Raw genomic sequence first — 18,367 nt, 5'->3', positions numbered from 1 at the left:
AACCCGCAAACAAAGTCGTCAGACTCACTTGATGCAGCAACCAAAGTCGCCAGACTCACATGGCGCAATGACATCAGCAACCACAAACGCTCGCCATAACGCTTAGCGCTACTCAAGTGGGTACAGGCCCATTAGACAACAGCTAAAAATACGTCACCACTCAACAGCCATATCTTTCGTCTCACCTCCGACTCACTGGAGGGAGAGTCTGTGGTGAATAGCATATAAGCAAGTTAACAGCTCTGCTACCCGAGCGATTGTTTTGGTATCATGGTCATGTTACTGAACTGCGAACCACACGGTCCCAGGTTCTATCCTCGCTATCTGAATCCGCTAAAGATTCAAGCCAAAAATTAGTATTTCGTAACTATTGTAAGCCAGCTGCATGTAAAAGGTTTTCTGGCATGACAAGTTCATTTGAGCGTACGCGAGAAAGTTTTGGAGAGACCCCCTACAGCTGGTTATGTTTATTTTGGATTAGGTATCATGCTTTATTTTATTTAAAGATGGTAGGTCGGTCTTTTAGAAAATATTTAAGATCGGATTCTGAAGCATTTTGTAAAACTTTTTATCATACCAAAAACATTGAAAAAGAAAAACTTTATTTTTTGAATTTCAATCCATCTCAAAAGTTTGGTATAACATTCATTGTGGATTTCGGTTTTGAAAGTAGTGCTGGTTTTATGGTAAAGAAAGGACCGAAATGTTATCGTTATTTCAAAAGAAAAAAAAAGTGATTTTTTTAAAACTTTTTCCTTAGAATTTATTCTTTGATAATAATGATCTCAATCGTTTGTGCTAAATCATCGTTTCTGTTAATAAAAGCGATAATTTCTATAATTTGCCACGAAGAATTAGAGACAGTCCAGGAATATATTTCATTAATTTAAGATTCAAGCATTTATCCTAAAAATTTAACAGAGCAATGCGAATTTTTTAAAAAGATTGACATTAAATTAAGATAAGAACTTAAGTGATATGTATACAGTTGCTTTGAAAATAGTAGTAATATGTAAAATGTGACATTTTAAATACATTTGAATGCTCAATAAAGATTTTTATGCAGCGAAGAATAGATAAAATGATATTATGTTATTTGGATTTTGTTTTATCTATCCGCAATAAAATTTGTTATTGTTCTAAAATAAACAGCATGAAATATTTAATCACAAATGATCTCGAAAAAGGTTTATTGCCATGTTTCATAGCAACGATAAGAAACATGCACAGTGGACTAGAAAAAAACACAATATAAAATTTTTCATTCAATTATTTACTTTCATAGAATGTTTAAAAGAAAATTAATGTTCTATAAGATAAACACAGATGAGTTCTATTATCTTTAATTGAAGGTTTCGAAACAATAGTTTACATCTACTAAATGATAAACTATTTAGAGATGAACACTCACTCCATTCTGAAATTGATATGAAGTGATAAGGTATTTTTATCAACTAAATCTAAGTTATCTGCAAACGTAATAAGTTACTTATTATTTTAATCTTCATTAGTGAATTGAATGAACGAATTTGCGAAAAGAGTACTATATTTTTACCAAAAGACCGAGTCTGCTAGCATAGAAGAATTAAATTACTCCCTCTAATGAAAACTAAAGTAAATAGATTTTTCGAAGTAGGTATTAAGAAATATCTAAGATATTTTATCTCTTGAGAACATATTATGTCAATTTTTAAACTTTCTGCTTTGCGAGAAAAATTGGGTAAGAAATTGTTTGCATTATATATTTTGGTTATATATGTATAAGATTTTAATGATTATGGTAACTTATTTTTATGTACAAATCTAAAAGGTTTTTATCTTATGATATGTTTAACAACTGCAGTATTACCTTTATGTAACATTTTTAATGAATCAAAAAATGTTAGCATAAATAGCTTAAATTGTATATCGAGAGGGACTATTTACATTAAACCTACTTTAAGTGACAGTTAAGATAAATAGTTACAAATAATTTCTCGGTAAATCTGAGAGTACTTAAAAAATGCAAATGACATGAATGCAAATACAGGGTTAACATTATATTTTCAATTTTTTTCTAATTCCCTTAAACCTTCATATTATACCTTACAATGTGACGATTATTAAGATAAAATGTCAATATGCAGAAAGGACAGCAAGGTGATTAATTTTTATAAGAATTATTATTTTAAAAGTTTTATAAAGTGAAATTGGACTGCTGTGTTTTTTTAATCCCTCGATTTTCAGATTATTTCATTTCTTGTACTACAAATTTAATACAATAATTTATTTTAAAATCGAAAGGATTACTGTCCTTTTCACATATCATAAATATAGAGCTGAATTACTAAAAACGCAAAGGAGTGAGTACGCAAACAACTGCCTAAATACCCCCAATTTTGGAGAGGTCTGAGGGCGTGACAATTTTTTTCGAGGCAATCTAGTTTTGGTCCTTCACTTGAATTCCCGAAGCTATGTAATCGAAAATACTCAATTTAAAATTAAAGTTTAAATTTCAGAACATCATTCTTGGGATTTTTCAGGTTTTCAAATTCGCTTTCGAACTAGAGAGAACCATTTCTCGATTAAATTGACTCTCAAGTCAATATTTCCGATAAATGTTTTGTTTTAGAAGATATTTAAAAAATTGCGATTTCTTTTATCATATTTATACATAAATCAAAAATTGCTTTCATATACGATAAATTAAAATTAATTTAAAAAAATAACAGTTTTAGAACTTTGATAAAAGGGATCTCGAAATTTTCCATTGCCTAAAGGCTCTTTCAAAGTTTTAATTCAGCCCTGAATAAAAGAATCGATCGCATTAATTGGCTTGAAGTTCTATTAACTATCTATGATAACAATAAATATCTATTAATCAGAACGCAGATTTTGTTATACTGAACTTTTGTTAAGCAATGATTAAGTAAAGAATATTAAAAAATGATGTGTACAAGATATTTTATAAGCCTCCTTGTCACATTAATTTAGCAATACTTTTTTTCATCATTCCATAATCTGTACACCTACTTTAAAAAAAATTAGAAATGAGTCATAATTTCTTTTATTTGAATCCTTGATTAGTATGTTTATTAAAAAGTTTAAAAAATTCCGTGAAAAATTATTTTTGAATAATTTAATAAATTTAATGCTTTAAAATTATTTCTTTAAAATAAGTGTATTAATATATATACAAATTTGATTCTATAGAATTTTTGAAACGAGATTGTGCTTTTAAATTTTTAAGCAAAAAAATTATAATTAATTAAGAGGTTTTATAGAAAGTTGGATTTCAAAAATATATTTGGTATATAAAAAAATATCATTCAAAGGATAGTAATTATTGCGCTATAGCAATAAAATCTAATTTACTAGCAAAAATAAACTGTACAAAACAATTTGTTTGAATCATATTATGTACAAAAATATCCTATTGTTTCAACATCTGGTTTTCTTTTCATTTATTGGATAAAATGATATAATGTTATGTTTTTGACAATGCTATGAGATTAAATTTTTTTGACGAATTTAATGGTTACAGCAATTCCTATTTTCTAAATAATGAGTACAAGATATGTAATTTTTCCGTGTTATTCAACTATCTTTATTTACTTTTAAAACTTTGACATACTAATTTAAATTTCCAAACCATTGAAATGTGATTTTTTTTTTCTTTTCAGAAATATGTAGTACTTATATTTCATATAGTATTCGGAATTTTCACTATAGACTATTTTGAGAATCTTATTTTGTAAGAGCCTAACAAAATTTAAATCTGGAAATTAATTTCGTTTGAAATTTTGCTTAGTATTAAATGAAGAAGTTTTTCAGTTAAAAGAGTCAATTACTACAGTTTAACTGTATATTCACTCAATTATCATCTTAGTATCAAAATTGAAATAAGATTAATAAGGAAGTACAATATAGCGAAAATTCATTTATTTGTCTAATTTCTACAATTAAAAATATTATTTCTTTAGTGAAAAACTTTAACAATTTTAAAGATAAAAATTATAAAATCAGAAAATTGAGATTCTATTTTCTCTTTAAATAAATTTTTTGTTCTAAGAAAAAAAAAAAAAAAAAAAAAACGAAAAAATTCTTGGACATTTTTTAAAACAGAATTTCAATTAATGTAATAAAAAAAATTTCATTTCAAGCTAATTGTGGAGAAATAAGTGGTTATATTTTGGTGACGCTTAGATTAAATGTTTGCAGAAGTATAGATTTACTGCAATGAATGATAGAAGTACGCTTTTATTTTATTTTTTATACATTTATGGATGATTCTATTTAGATAAAATATTTTGACGTTTATTTTGAGCAAGTTTCATGTTTTATTCAAAAACAATTTTTTAAAGAAACAAACAAATTATGAATGTATTAATAAATGATTAAAAAACAAAGTGAAAAAATACGGATGGATTTTTTAATTTAATCCTTTTTGTCTGGGAATAACGGTATTATTTACAATTTTGATATCTAATTGATGTCATTGGTTAGTAAATGAATAGTAAAAGAGAGATATATCATGCGGTTTGCACTATTATTTTTCTAAATAATAATAAGCTATTTATTATATCACACAGCGCGTAAATATGAAAAACATAGCTCAGTAAAAAATTGCGTTTGTTTAAGAAAATAATGAATTAAAAATGAAACCAACGACAACAATAATAAAAGAATTATAGGACTTTTTTTTACGTGAAAAGGAAGTTTAATCTTAAACAGAAAAGAAAAATAGAGTTTAATGAATAATTTGTCTTTTCAAATCTTTGCCTTTAACAATAAGTTAAAATATCATTAAAAAAATTCTCATTGTTTCCTAATTTTCGTTTGTTCAGGATATAAAATTTTCAAATTTAATTTAATCTAAAATGAAAAAAAAAAAAAAAAAAAAAAACGCTTCTTTAAATATAAATTCTATATCAATTTTATTCCCCTCATCATTTTTCATTATTAAAATTTCGATTTTTTTTTTATTCCACTGTTATAAAGAAATGAAATATAGACAGGTAGAATGAGAATTTGAAGTGCAACTAAAATGAATAGTAAAATTTTTGTGAATTATGTTTTCAAACTCTCGAAAAGGCGAACAAAAAGAAAATAAAAAAACGCCTTTAAATCTCTAATTTTTGTTCAATCATTGCTTTCGGAATTTTTATTTTATTTCTCATCTTTGATACATGCTAATATGTAAAACTATTTCGGGGTTTGGTAAAGGAATAGCAGGTAGCACACTACAATGGGGACTTTATTTACAAACGAAAAGTGGCAACACATTCTTTTGTGTCTGCTACGGAAATTTGCATGTAGTTTTGGCAACAGTTTCGGACTGCTGTAATATGGAGCTAATGACTGTTTCTGTTTGTATTTACAATGATTAACTATAATGTTTGTTACAATGTTGGATGATAACGATTTATCACATTTTGAAAATTAAATTTTGTAATAATGGAGGCTGCAGATGTTGCAAGATCTTACGAGGATGCCGATCGTAAGTTTTTTTTTCTTTTTAATTATCTTGTATTATTATTGTTTTGTTTAATAAAAATTAAGTGTATAGGTTTTTTGCATTAAAAGCGTATAATTTGGCGACTCTTATAATCTAATTACTTATTTTTTTATATTAAAGTATTATGCCTCTGTGTTCCATTTTGACATACTTGACTTCTTTTTGATATATTATTGTTTTTATATAGTATTTTGAATATTTACTTTTGAAATCTATTCCATATTTATGATGTATATTGAATTTCTTTTTTCAGATAATTTTTGTGATTTATTTTATTTATAATCTAACTTTTCATTCACTTATTATGTTTGTGGATTGTTTATTTAATTGAAATCAATCTGTTTCTGTATTAGTATCTTGATAATAAGTTTTTCAAGTTATATTTCTTGCACACTTTATGATAATGTGATATTTTTTAAAACTTTTCAGTAAAAACAAACAAAATTAGTATAAAGAGTATTAACTAGTGTCATTTATTTTATCTTAATATTACAGGAGTTCTTCAAGTAAATGAATTTTCTGAAACATCTACAAATGATATTAAGCATTTGCAAGAAGAACTGCGGAGGTTACAGGCAGAATTAGATGAATGTCGTTCTTTGGTTACTGTAGCTGAATGCGAAAAGGAAAATGTTGTTGAAACAGAAGAAAGGAAACGGAAAGAAGAAGTTGCTTCCATCCAAAGAATCATGGAAGGTACTAAATTAAATTGTAATTTAAATGTCTGTTATCTATTTTAGTTTTTTATCCTGCTAAAGTAATTTTTGCCTTTTATGAGCCAAGAATATTTTTGACTTTATTTTTAATGTATTAATTTGTTTAATATTTTTATGTAATTTTTAAACTTGTAGTAGTAATGTGAAAGTGATACTGCTAAAATAATTGATCCACTGTTGCTTTACCTTCCTTACATTGCTTCTAAATTGCATTTTTTAAAATGCAAATTTTTATTGTGAAAAAAGTTTTAAAAAAATTTTGTTTATAATAGTACAATTTTTTTTTGTTTAACTTTTTCACTGCATTAAGAAATATATTTAATATATAAATAATATAATCATATTTTATTTTGATTTTTCTCTGCATTAAGAAATATTATTAATAAATAAATATTACATAACAAAGCATTGAAAACTATAATTTGTAAGAACTCACTGGCTAATCATTTCATTTTCTAATCTGTTATAAAGAAGATATTTACAATCCAGTAAATTATGTATTAAAACTTGGTATGATTTCCTATTAGAAAAATAAAGCATAATTTATAAAATTTACATTTCCATTAAATTTTTTAAATCTTTTTTATTCTTAAATTATAGAAGAATTTGCTGCAATTAGTTGATGCTTAAATTATATTTAAGTTAATATAAGATTTTAATTAGGGGCCAGCCAAAACAGATCTTATTGATTTAAATGTGAATACTTTTATAAGTAATTGGGCCTAAAACCGATTAGTCCAAGTAAGTGTGTGACCTGGAATGTCCCTTATAAAATTCTGTCTTGAAAACTATTTCAGGAATGTGTTATTTTAATAAGTTAGATAATGATGCATTTATTGAAGGTTTTTCTAGGGAAATATCACTGTACAAACCATTCAAATTGTAAAGTTGGTGTGATCAAGAAATATATTTGTAGTTAATTAGTTGCTTAGTTTGTTATAAAGTGCTCATATTTAAATCTTGAAAATAATATCAATAGATTTGTTAGAAATGGAGGAGATTCTGAATTACTAAAAATTACTAAAAATGGGAGGAAAAAAAAAACCTTTAGAGTTCTGGACTTATTTTGATTCTTCATTATTTTTGAATTGAATGACATTATTTTTCTTAAATGTGCATTCTATTTCAAATAAACTTTTTTTATTAAGTTTAACATAATTATTTTTCTGATATGAAACAGGATAGAAACAATGTTCATTTAATGGAAACATTTGAATTGACATCAAAGCAGAAGAAAATAAGTATTAAGTTACTGCAAAAAGTTATTCATCTGAATTATGCTTTATTCACTTTATATTTTTTATTATTTCAGAATCAGTTGCTGAAGCTGTAAGGAATGCATCTAGTCGTTATGAGAAAGACTTAAGTCAATTGCAAAAAACTAATGAAAGATTAGAAGCTGAATTACAAGAATTACGGAACAAAGAAAAGTATGTTCTATGTTTTAAATTGTCTAATTTTAATTCACATTTTATTTCATATGTATTTCCAAATGGAAAAATTTCGTTTCCCATGTTTGACTTTAGAGTGATTTACTTTTATTTATTCTGACATCCATTAAAATTTTACCTTAAAAAATATCTTTAGATTATTTTTTATTTTAATTAAAGTAGAATATGCAATTTTTGTACTCCCAAAACCTATTGCCCTATGTGTTATTTGCTCAAGATAAATAGCTGATCTAAAAGTAGAATTTTATAAAAGTGCAGGAGTATAATATTTTTTTATTCTTTACCTAAATAAATTTTGTGTAATGTTTAATCAATTTAAAATTTTGTTTACACACACATAGACATATATAATGTTTCAATATTGGGAGCATTTTCATGAAAAGGTCAGTTTCTCCATTTTTGTAGTTAATTTTTCAATAATAAGTATTTTTTAAAGCTTCATTCTGAATGCTTAATAGTAAAAAAGAGTGAATAAATTTGTTTTATAATTTTAACATAGCAAGCTTTGTAAATCCCAGTATTTAAAATCTTATATATATATGCCAAACATTTTATGTGAAATGAATTTTAAATATTCAATTAATTTTTAACATCTGTGAAATAATATATAACTTTTTTTTTCTAGAAATTTATAATCACTGTCTTCCTGATGTGCTAGAGTTTTGAAATTTTCTGCATTTATGTGTTTTTGATGACATTGCATTATTTTAATATTTTCAAAGTTTAATAATCTTTTATTTACTTAAAATTTGATTCATTCTAAGAATCATTTGGCTGTAAGTTTAAGGGGAAAAAGGATTTCAAGATTCCATAATATTTGTAACACTATTTATAAATTAAAGATTGAAAAACAGATAGTAGTAATTAAAAAAAAAAAATAAGCTTGATGCTTATTGTATAAAAAAATAAGTTGAAAATACTTTAAAAAAAAATTTCTTTTTTTAAAGAAATATTATTTATTTTATTACTTCTTTAAAAAGAATTAGAAACAATTTATTTGGTTATTTAATTATACCAAATATTAGAAAAAAAATGTCTTTTATTCAGTTTTTAATTTTTTTTTAACTTTCAGTCTTGAAACATGCTTTACAAAATCATATCTCAAATTTATTCTCAAAACATAAAACCAAATTATTTTCATTTTATTGAAGTATATGTTCTGTTGGTTTTTTTTATCAGTGTTTTCTGCTAGAATTTTTATGGAGATTCATGTAACAATCATATACTTCAATTATTGAAGATTTAGAAATGTTTCATTATTGTTATTTAGAACTGACATTTCTCGAGAAGGAGTTTTAGCTGCTGTTACCAAATCCTTAAAACGTGTTGGAAACTTAGGAGGACCTCTTCCATTTACATCTTCTACAGGAGAAAGTATTGAAAATTTAGAAGAAAGTATGAGGAAGGTAATTGTCCTTCAAACAGATCCATTATTATACTTTATAAATGTTTTATTTTTCTTTCATATTTCAATACAATTAAAATTTATTATAGTTGTTTAAGATTTGATTTTTATATTTGTTAATAATATAGTTTTGATCATTTTTTAAGTGGTTGCTGATTTTTCAGTTGAATTTGGAATTGTAATTCATATTATAGGAAAACAATATTATATAATAAAAAATTATTATATAAAATATATGAATTAAAGTTATATAAAAATTATTATATAAAATAATTATTAAAATAAAAGCATATCATTGTCTTTTTTCCTAAGACACGAAAGAAAAATTGAAATTGATCCCCCCTCCCCTAAATATACAGTGTATATTTTGTGCATTGCCTTCCATAATAATACTTGAAACTTTCTGTTGGAAAACCATTTTATTTATGCATAGCATTTTTTTTTTTAAAAATTTAAAGCAATTTTTTTAAAATCATTTTTTTTCTTCTGATCTCTGATATATTATCAAAAAAGGGGAAAATTACAAATATTTCAGTGTTTTATGCATGAGACTATAGAAGCATTTCATATATCTCATTTGTTAATATGTTTAATGTGCAAGTTATTTATTCATGTTTATCTATGTATAAAAAAAATCTGTAGTTTTTATTTCTTTTATAGTTTTGTATTCAGATCTTACCATGATGATAAACTTATTTGATAATGATTTGATAACAAAATGTTTTTATCTTATTGACCTGGATAATTTTATAATTCTGTGTTGATAAAAAAATATTAAGCCTCCTTTCTTTTTTATTAGAATTTATTTTCAATAAAACAGAGCTTCAGGCTCATTTTTCTCTTCTTGCCATACCATTTTTTAAAATCTAAAATTAAAAAGTAAACAAATATATAAAGAATTAACTAGTTATTGAATAAATAATTTTTCAGAATTTTTTAGCAATATCAGATTTTTAATTTAATTTTTTTTGTAAATGTTTTTACAAGCAAATAAATGATAATGCTGAAAACAGAAAGAATAGCAATTTTGGGAGAATTTTTGTGACCTTAATATTCAGTGATCCTATAACAGGCCTATATACAGATTTTTAAATCTCCAGCCAATGCACATTATGAATCTCCTCTATTAATAACTGGTTGATTCAGTTTACATTTCACTTCAATTTAAACTTAATCAAAAGAAATTGTTTACTTTAAGTAACTTATGAAAAATTTATGTTTTTATTAATTTCTCAAATCTGTAAGCATGGGGAAAAAAGACTAAAGTAATCAAATTCTTGAAATATTAACCATAATTATCATTAAAATATTTTTTACAATTAAATAAAAGCACTTAATTATTATGATAAATTACAGGTAAGAATAAATATTTAAAAAGCCCTGCATTAAAGGTAACTGATATTTAATTATATAAAGCTTGTATTCTAATTTAATTATTTTTTCTTTTTTTTAAATAATAATTTCATCAGTTTTAACTTCTTGTTTTTGTAATTTTATGCTGTTAGTAAATCTGACTTTTCATTGCTGTTTTGTTTCTAGGCTCAAGAAGATGCAGAAATGCTTCGGTCCCTTGTTGTTCCTTTAGAGGAGGAAATAAAAGCCCTAAAAGATAAGCTGCGTTCAACTGATGAGCAATTAAGAGAATATGAAACAGCATTTGCTAATTTAGTAAAACGTGTAGGCTCAGATTCTCTCTCGGAAATGGTAAAAGGTAAAGGTCCAGCAGAAGTTGTAGAGCATTTAGATGAAAAGGTAAATTATTTCTACTGTATAATTTATAGAATTTTATTAATATGATTGTTGCTTTGTTTTCTCGAAATAGGCTTTTGTTATTTTCAGTTTTGAAATAAGGAATTTGAAATTATGGACATGAAATTTTGCATAATTTTCTGTTTAGTGTTTTTATTTGATAATCATAGTTATTTTTTTTAATGAAAAGAAAATTTTTTATAACCATAAAAAAAAAAAAAATGATTCTTTATTTCAAGATTTTGATGAAACCGTGACCACACTATGTGTTTTGATTCTGCCGTAGAATGATTTTTGATTTTAATAGAATTAAGAATACACACACATTCTTTGGAAAATATGTTTGTCCATAAATGAATTAACTTAAAAATAAAATGCACTAATCAGATAAAATTTGGTCTAGGGTTCTTAACATTAAAATCTTAAAAATATCTCTAAAATTTGAATAAAATATGTTTTTGTAAATTGCGTGTTTGTTCTTGTTTATGCTAACTGAAAAAAGAATTTCATTTCAACTTGTCTTAACAAAAATTTTAGTTCTCTATCAGATTTTGGACCAAATTTATCAAAGTTTTACCTTTTTGCTGGTGTGTATATGAACACAGTGTAACAGGCTAAAGGATTGAACCTTAATATTTGATCTTTACTTTACAAGTACTGAACTGTGTCAAATTTTCAGGAAGGGAGGGTTAAATTTAAAAGAACATATTATTTCAGTTGCATGCTCTGCTTTCATTATTTACAATATGAAGCTAAGTGCAAATGGCATTATTCTGTAGAGGTAAACAGAAAAGCTAAGGGGAAAATACTCCTATTAGCTATAATTATTTCAGTAAAATTAAATATCATTGTCAATTAGTTGCAACTTTTCTATTTAAAGTTGATCAAAGCACATATTGGTACAAAATTCTATTAGCTTTTTTGAAAGAAAAATTGTGCATCTATGCAAGTCTAAGATAAGTGTAAGGTCTTATTACACAATTCTTCCTATCTCTGTAAAAAATTATAAAATTAAATAAAGTAATTATAAGCTTTACAGTTTTATAGTTTCCATTTCTTTTTGTCACCTACTTTTATTTCAATAACTGTTATTAAAATAAAATTTCATATCTAAATAATATTTTTATAATTATGTGAGATATTTGATTGTGAATATTAAGTTAATATTGCCATTTGAATTTCTAAACTCTTTTCAAACCATAATATATAGTAACTTTATGGAAAGTTTATTATTAAATAAGCTGTGCAAAATCTAAATATTTAATATTTTTGTGTGTTATAAGTTGAAATTTGCATTAATTTTTTGCCACTTAATGATATTGTTTATATAATATTTTAATGAGTTTTATTATTGCTTTGAAACAATATGATGGAAGGTATATTTTTAAGGTATTAAAATTGTTTCTTACATTTCAGAAGAAAAAAAAATTCTTATTTAATTATTTCTTTTTATAGTTAACTAGTCTTAGTCAAGGTCTGCAAGCTGAAAAAGCTTCTAGAAGTGATTTAGAAATGTATGTTGCTGTATTAAATACAAGGAAAGCTGTTATGCAAGAAGATATGGACAAGATTAAATCAGAACTTCAAGAAGGTAGGCAGCAAATATTTGTATTGATGTTTATAGATGTGTAGGCAAATATTTTTTGTTGATTTTTATTATTTACTTTTTGAAATGGATGTATAAATTAGATGTTTACCCTTGTGTTTGATAGTTAATGTTAAGAGAAAGGAAAAGATTAGCAATCTCAGAAGTGATTGTAATCTAAAGATTTTTTTTTTTTTCCTTTGAAAGGGGAAATTTTCGAATAATTGAAATGTATTTATTTTCTTCCTCAAATTTTGCTGTTGAACAGATATATCATTCAAAGACTAATTATATGATTGAGTATTATATCAGAAAGAATGTAAAATATCTTTGAACATAAAAAAAAAAAAAAAAAAAAAAAAAAAAAAAAAAACTTTAAAAACTGCTGGCTATTGTTTTTAGGTCAGAAACAAAACATTATTGAGAAGTGTAATTTCTTTGATGTTTGTGTATTATATTCATATTTCAAATATTTGAAAATGGTTTGATATACTTTGCATTGGGTTAAAATTATTATGTTGTAACTAACAAAAAAGTGAATTGTCAAAAAAAGTTATGTTAGCATGCCTATATTATAGCTTCTGATTCAATGCCATGTCAGTATTTTTGATGTAATTTATCAAGTAATTTGCCTGTTATTAAATAATAAAATTTAGAAATTTCTTTTTTTAATTTTACATAAATGCATTTCAAGCACAATTTAAATGAAATTTTTAATTTTTACTACTAAAAGTTTTAATGCAGTATTTATTTTTAAGGAATATTATTTTATCATAGATTTAGAAATTTCTTTTTTAATTTTACATAAATGTTTTTCAAGCACAATTAAAGGGATTTTTTAAAAAATTTTTATTATTAATAATTTAATGCAGTACTTATTTTTAAGGAATATTATTTTGTCATAGATTCTTCAGTATCTTTTAAAACAAGAAAATTCCCACTAGCTTTTTATTTTTAATCTTTCATGCTTTGTTTATTTTTTACTGTTTACTAAAAACAATTCCATAGAGATTAATCCATTAATAAAGCAGTAGTGCTAAAATATGAAATATTTATTCTTTATATAAATCAAAATATTATTTTCTCTTTCAGAAGTTTTCAATTTGAAAGTTTATAATCTGATTGTTGCATTAAACATTTAAAAATATTAGTTAAAAAAAATCAAACTTCTGTATACACTTTTTAGAAGCAAAATTAGCCAAGTATAATTTTTATGCTAGTTGAATAATTTTATCATTTAATATGTTATTAATTTTTATTTTCTTCTATTTATGATATGAATGTTCTGTAAAATGCTATTTTTAATTAAATGGAATACTGATTCTCTATATCAGTGTGAGAAATTATCTCATTTCATAATTTGATTTCTAAAAGAATTTTTATAAAAAAATTGATAAAATATGAGTAGTTTTATTATCAAATTATATTTAAATAGTTTTCATGAAAAATATTTAATAATAACAATGCCCACCCAAAGAAGCTTGAGAAATTAAATTCTAAAAAATTGTGTTGCCTTTCTTGTTGCATATATGTTTGATGCTAAAAGTTTGAGATTTGTTTTTATTTTCTTGTTCTTAAAGAAGTATTCGTAACTATAATTTAACCACTTATACTAGAGAGCTTACTTGTTTAAAGAATATTACGTGATTATTTGCATATAATAATTATCCGTTTTAAAATATATTTCTCAGCATTTTAAACTATATTTAACTTTAATATTTTCATAATGTTAAATTTAAAAACAAACAAACAAAAAACAGTACTGTGGAACATCTCTTTTTGTCATACTTTAAAAATGAATCTTTATCATAGTATGCCAATTACTTGAAAAGGAAAAGAAAGAGCATGTCCAGTTGAAACGGACCTGGCAAATGGCCAATGACCAATTCCTAGAAGCTCAACGATTACAAATAATGGACATGCGTAGAATGCAAAGTGTTCTAACATCTGAACAACAGAGACAAATCGCTGAGCTGAAGAAAAAGGATGAGCGAAAAATGGAACTTGAAAGACAAGTTAAAAGCATTGAGAAAAAAGATAGTGAAGAAAAATCTAATGAAGGTACATATAAATAGTGTATGTTTTGTGAAAAATAAGTATCAAGTTTAATGATACTTATTTTAACAAAATAAATTCTATAAATTGTCTTTTTGTAAAAATAAAAATGTTTAAAATTTTAATTTCATCAAAATTGAAATTAAAAAAAAATTTAGGCTAAATTTAAAATAAATACATTTTATAATAAAGAGTTTTGATAAATCAAGAGATTTCTGTATTTATAGTTTAAATTTCATGAACTTTTTCTTTTGGCTATGTAGAGATTATTACACTGCGAGATTTGCTTTGCTTCTTAGCTGTTATCAGCAGGCATTTGATTTGGGTTATAATTTAATTCGTAAATGCAATAATGTTTCATTAAAAATTTTAAACATTTAATTTCAAAGCAAGTTATTTTATATTAAAAAGATGTAAAAGCTTTTAATTAGTATTAATTTATCAAATGTCTTGCAATTTATTTGGAAAAAAATAAACTAATTTTATTTTGTTTTGCGATTGTACTGATTTTAACTACATTATTGTTGCTTGTACCATTACACAACATTTAGAGTTTTTAACTTAAAGACAATCTCTAAATGTACATATAAGAAAAATTCCTTGTCATTGGTATTGATGATAAAATTATAATATGAATTCTTATAATTTAGTTCAGTATTTCTTGTGTTTTTATTTTATTCCTTACCTTTGTATATTTATCTTGCTTTTCCCCTTCTTTAGATAAAGGAAGGACTTCACCTTTTCCCAGACCCTCTTCTGCTAAATTAGTAAAAAGTTCTCCAATTATGAATCATAAATTATCTAGTTCTGTTAAATTTGATCAAGATTTGGATTCAAATATGAATACATCAAATGTAAGTTGTTTCATCTCATATGTATAGTTATCAGTTATACAAACTTGTGGTATTTTTGCTAATTTCTATCATTAAAAAAATTGATCTAAAACATTTGCAGAAAAATTGCAGACACTTTCATATTTATCTATGTATGTTTTGTAGAGGCATTTATAAAAACATTTGATTAATTAATGCTGGATTAGTTATATGTAAAAGATATTTCATATACATTCTTACTCATTCATTATTAAGTTATATATATTTTAATTATAAGTTATATTAAGAGCTGTGTTAGCTATATTATTACTATAATACAAGCAATTGTTAATAGTTATTTTAGTGTTTATTTTGAAATTCCAATCATTATTAAATATCATACTATTATGGATTGAAAAATTTGTTTTAGTTATTATACAAATTATCATTATTTATATATTTTGGAAACTCATACATGCACTTTTGTATTTTGCATAAAATTAGGCAGTATTCTATATTTAGGTATATAATGTAAATTATATATATAATATTATATATAATTATATATATATAAAATTTGAGATATGATGTATCCTTTGCTGGAATAAAATTTTTAAATGTGTATTTAAAATGTGACATGTTTATAATACAAGAATTTTTAGATTAACTTAAAATGTTTTTTGACTTGGGATTAGACCAGTCCTTTAAAATTTCTAGTATTAAATGGATTATTTTAGATATAAACTAATTGATCTTAAAATACATTTCTACAGAGAGCTAGAAGCATTCCTGATAATCTGAATCTTACTGAAAATGTTTTTACTGAGAAGCGTTCCTTATCGAGTTCTGCTTTGAATGGTATGTCTAAAGATGATATGAAAAATAGTTCTATAGTTCCTCTGAGTTCTCCACCAGTTAAAGAATCTGAAGCAACTCCCTCTACACCCAAAAAAGTCCCTAGTCTAACTCAAGATCAACTGAAAGCATTATCTGGTTTGTACAAATTTTTATTCTTAAATTACATTTTTAAACTTTTAAGGGACTTTAGCATTTTAGTATTTTTATAATGTTTCATAAAGTATGGATTTTTAGTTTTAGCTTTTTTGTATAGTCATCTCAAATACATCCTATTATGTTATTTATTAGAATGAAAACAATAAATAGTTCAGAATAGACATATTTGTAATATTGACTGCAAATGTTTTAATTTCTGCAATCTGAAAAGTATGTTATGAATTTGATTAATCTCATTTGTTGTCTTATGTTTATAAATTTTTATTTTTCTTAGTATTAGTTTTTTTTATACAGATATGACTTAGATATTTTTTTCATCACTCTAGAAATAACATTTATGGTTTTAGATTGCTGAAAATTGATTTTCTCTTGAAAAAGTTATTGCTGTTTATAATGGAAGTGAAAATTATTTCTACTGATTGGAATTTATTTGTACTTTTTGAATTGTAATTTTTATACAAACTATGTAATTGTCAGATTTTATGCTACAATTTAATTAGTTCCATTTTTAGGTTAAATTTTTTAAATATATTTTATTTCAGATCGCACACCAGAATTGGAAGATAGAAAATCATTACTTGATAATGCAAGAGCTGAACTGGAAAGTTGTTCTCTTATTGGCAAAAGACTTGTTAGTGAGAGTGCATGGCAACAACTTGAAGAAGAGGTATTTTTTTGTTAATTTTTATATATCAAAATTTAAAATTATTTTTCTAATTTCTCTGGAAAAATTAAAAGTAAACATTAATGTGCTTATGAAATTTATCCTTTCAATCAAGGATATTAAAATTTTAAAATATAGACCAAAAATTTCAGAAATTATACATATTTTAATTTGGATGAGTAGCATGTATATAAATTTTTTTGTATTATTTGAACCTGATAATAAAATAATTAATATTTCAATTATTTGAAGTATCATTTATGAAATCATGAGTATTTTTTCAGTGTAAATACTAACTTTTGCTCTCAGAATATGCATTAATGTTTTTATACTTTTGTATTCAAAAATTGAAATTAAGCATGTAATTTTTGTTGTTGATTGTTTTTATATTTGAAATATCTGTATTGTTAAAACTAATTTAAATATTAATAATAAAATTAAAAGACGATGTAATTTTAAAAAAAATTGTCACCATCAAGTCTCTTTTATCTGGCAACATTGAGACTTTATTCAGATGGATAAGTGAGTTTCCAGATAATGCAGTAGTGTTTCTAGAACTTGCCTGCTCATGTTTTGTTTTGCAATTTGTAGAAATTGCAGCATGCAGCTACTGTTAGTCTTCTCCAATATGTTAGCTGCATTTCAATTAATAATACCAAAAAAATGTACAAATTATTTAAAATTGAAACACATGACTTAATTTTATATTTCAGAAAAAAAAAGTATAATTTTAAAATACCATCCATCATTTTAATTTGAAAATAAAACATTTCTTATTGTTATGACATACAATTTTGAATATCTACCTCTTTATAAGAGTGTGATTAGAGTTGAAATTTATGTATACAATGAACAATATGAATATCACAATGTGTACAATGAAGCTTCATGATATTGTGTATTGATGTTGTTGAACATTGCTTAGCAAATGAAGTTTTATGACAGTTTTCAGTTCTTCATTTGCTTTCTTCCACATATCATGTTTATTCATCTTATCTTACCACCTTTTCTTCTTTCTTAATATTTGTTTATATTTTCACTATCAAGTGAGAATGATAGATGAATAAAATGAAATACCTGAATGCACTTATACCTGCATCCTTTCTTTGTTAATCCATTATACACATCTTTTTATACCTCATAAGTCCAAATTTTGGATTTAAATTTGCACTTATAAAAGAAACATTATTTTGCCACTTATGATTTCTACTACACTTGATTTGTTGAATTATAATTTTATATGTAAGCAAAGCAAATTATGAGAAATTATTGTAGCTATTATATGAAAATCTAATGCTAAAGCATGCCATTAGTTTAGTTTAAATTAGTCTAATTATTTTAACTGTACTTTGTTGATTAAACAATACTACAAACTATTTAACTTTTTAACAATGCAATTATTTGTTACATTTCAGTTAG

The 18,367-nt window shown here is 24.2% G+C and overlaps 1 protein-coding gene across 4 annotated transcripts in view; it reads left to right on the top strand.

Annotated features, from left to right (window-relative positions):
- The window catches only part of LOC129961059 (rab GTPase-binding effector protein 1-like), a 57,144-nt gene that overhangs the window by 19,236 nt on the left and 19,541 nt on the right, over positions 1–18,367 (top strand). For 2 of the 4 annotated variants that reach the window (XM_056074973.1, XM_056074904.1), the window contains exons 1-10: positions 5,293–5,479; positions 5,993–6,193; positions 7,526–7,643; positions 8,935–9,070; positions 10,609–10,821; positions 12,274–12,409; positions 14,216–14,464; positions 15,179–15,312; positions 16,044–16,263; positions 16,827–16,951. In XM_056074973.1, the coding sequence (XP_055930948.1) occupies positions 5,437–5,479; positions 5,993–6,193; positions 7,526–7,643; positions 8,935–9,070; positions 10,609–10,821; positions 12,274–12,409; positions 14,216–14,464; positions 15,179–15,312; positions 16,044–16,263; positions 16,827–16,951 (1,575 nt within the window). In that variant the 5' untranslated portion in view covers positions 5,293–5,436. Of the gene's footprint in view, positions 1–1,527; positions 1,721–5,292; positions 5,480–5,992; positions 6,194–7,525; positions 7,644–8,934; positions 9,071–10,608; positions 10,822–12,273; positions 12,410–14,215; positions 14,465–15,178; positions 15,313–16,043; positions 16,264–16,826; positions 16,952–18,367 lie in introns of those variants that run through there. The other 2 variants (XM_056074965.1, XM_056074981.1) reach the window with 2 other exon arrangements.

Source organism: Argiope bruennichi, chromosome 1 (genome assembly GCF_947563725.1).
Source record: "Argiope bruennichi chromosome 1, qqArgBrue1.1, whole genome shotgun sequence".
NCBI lineage: Eukaryota > Metazoa > Arthropoda > Arachnida > Araneae > Araneidae > Argiope > Argiope bruennichi.
This window is presented reverse-complemented; position numbering and strand designations above follow the sequence as displayed.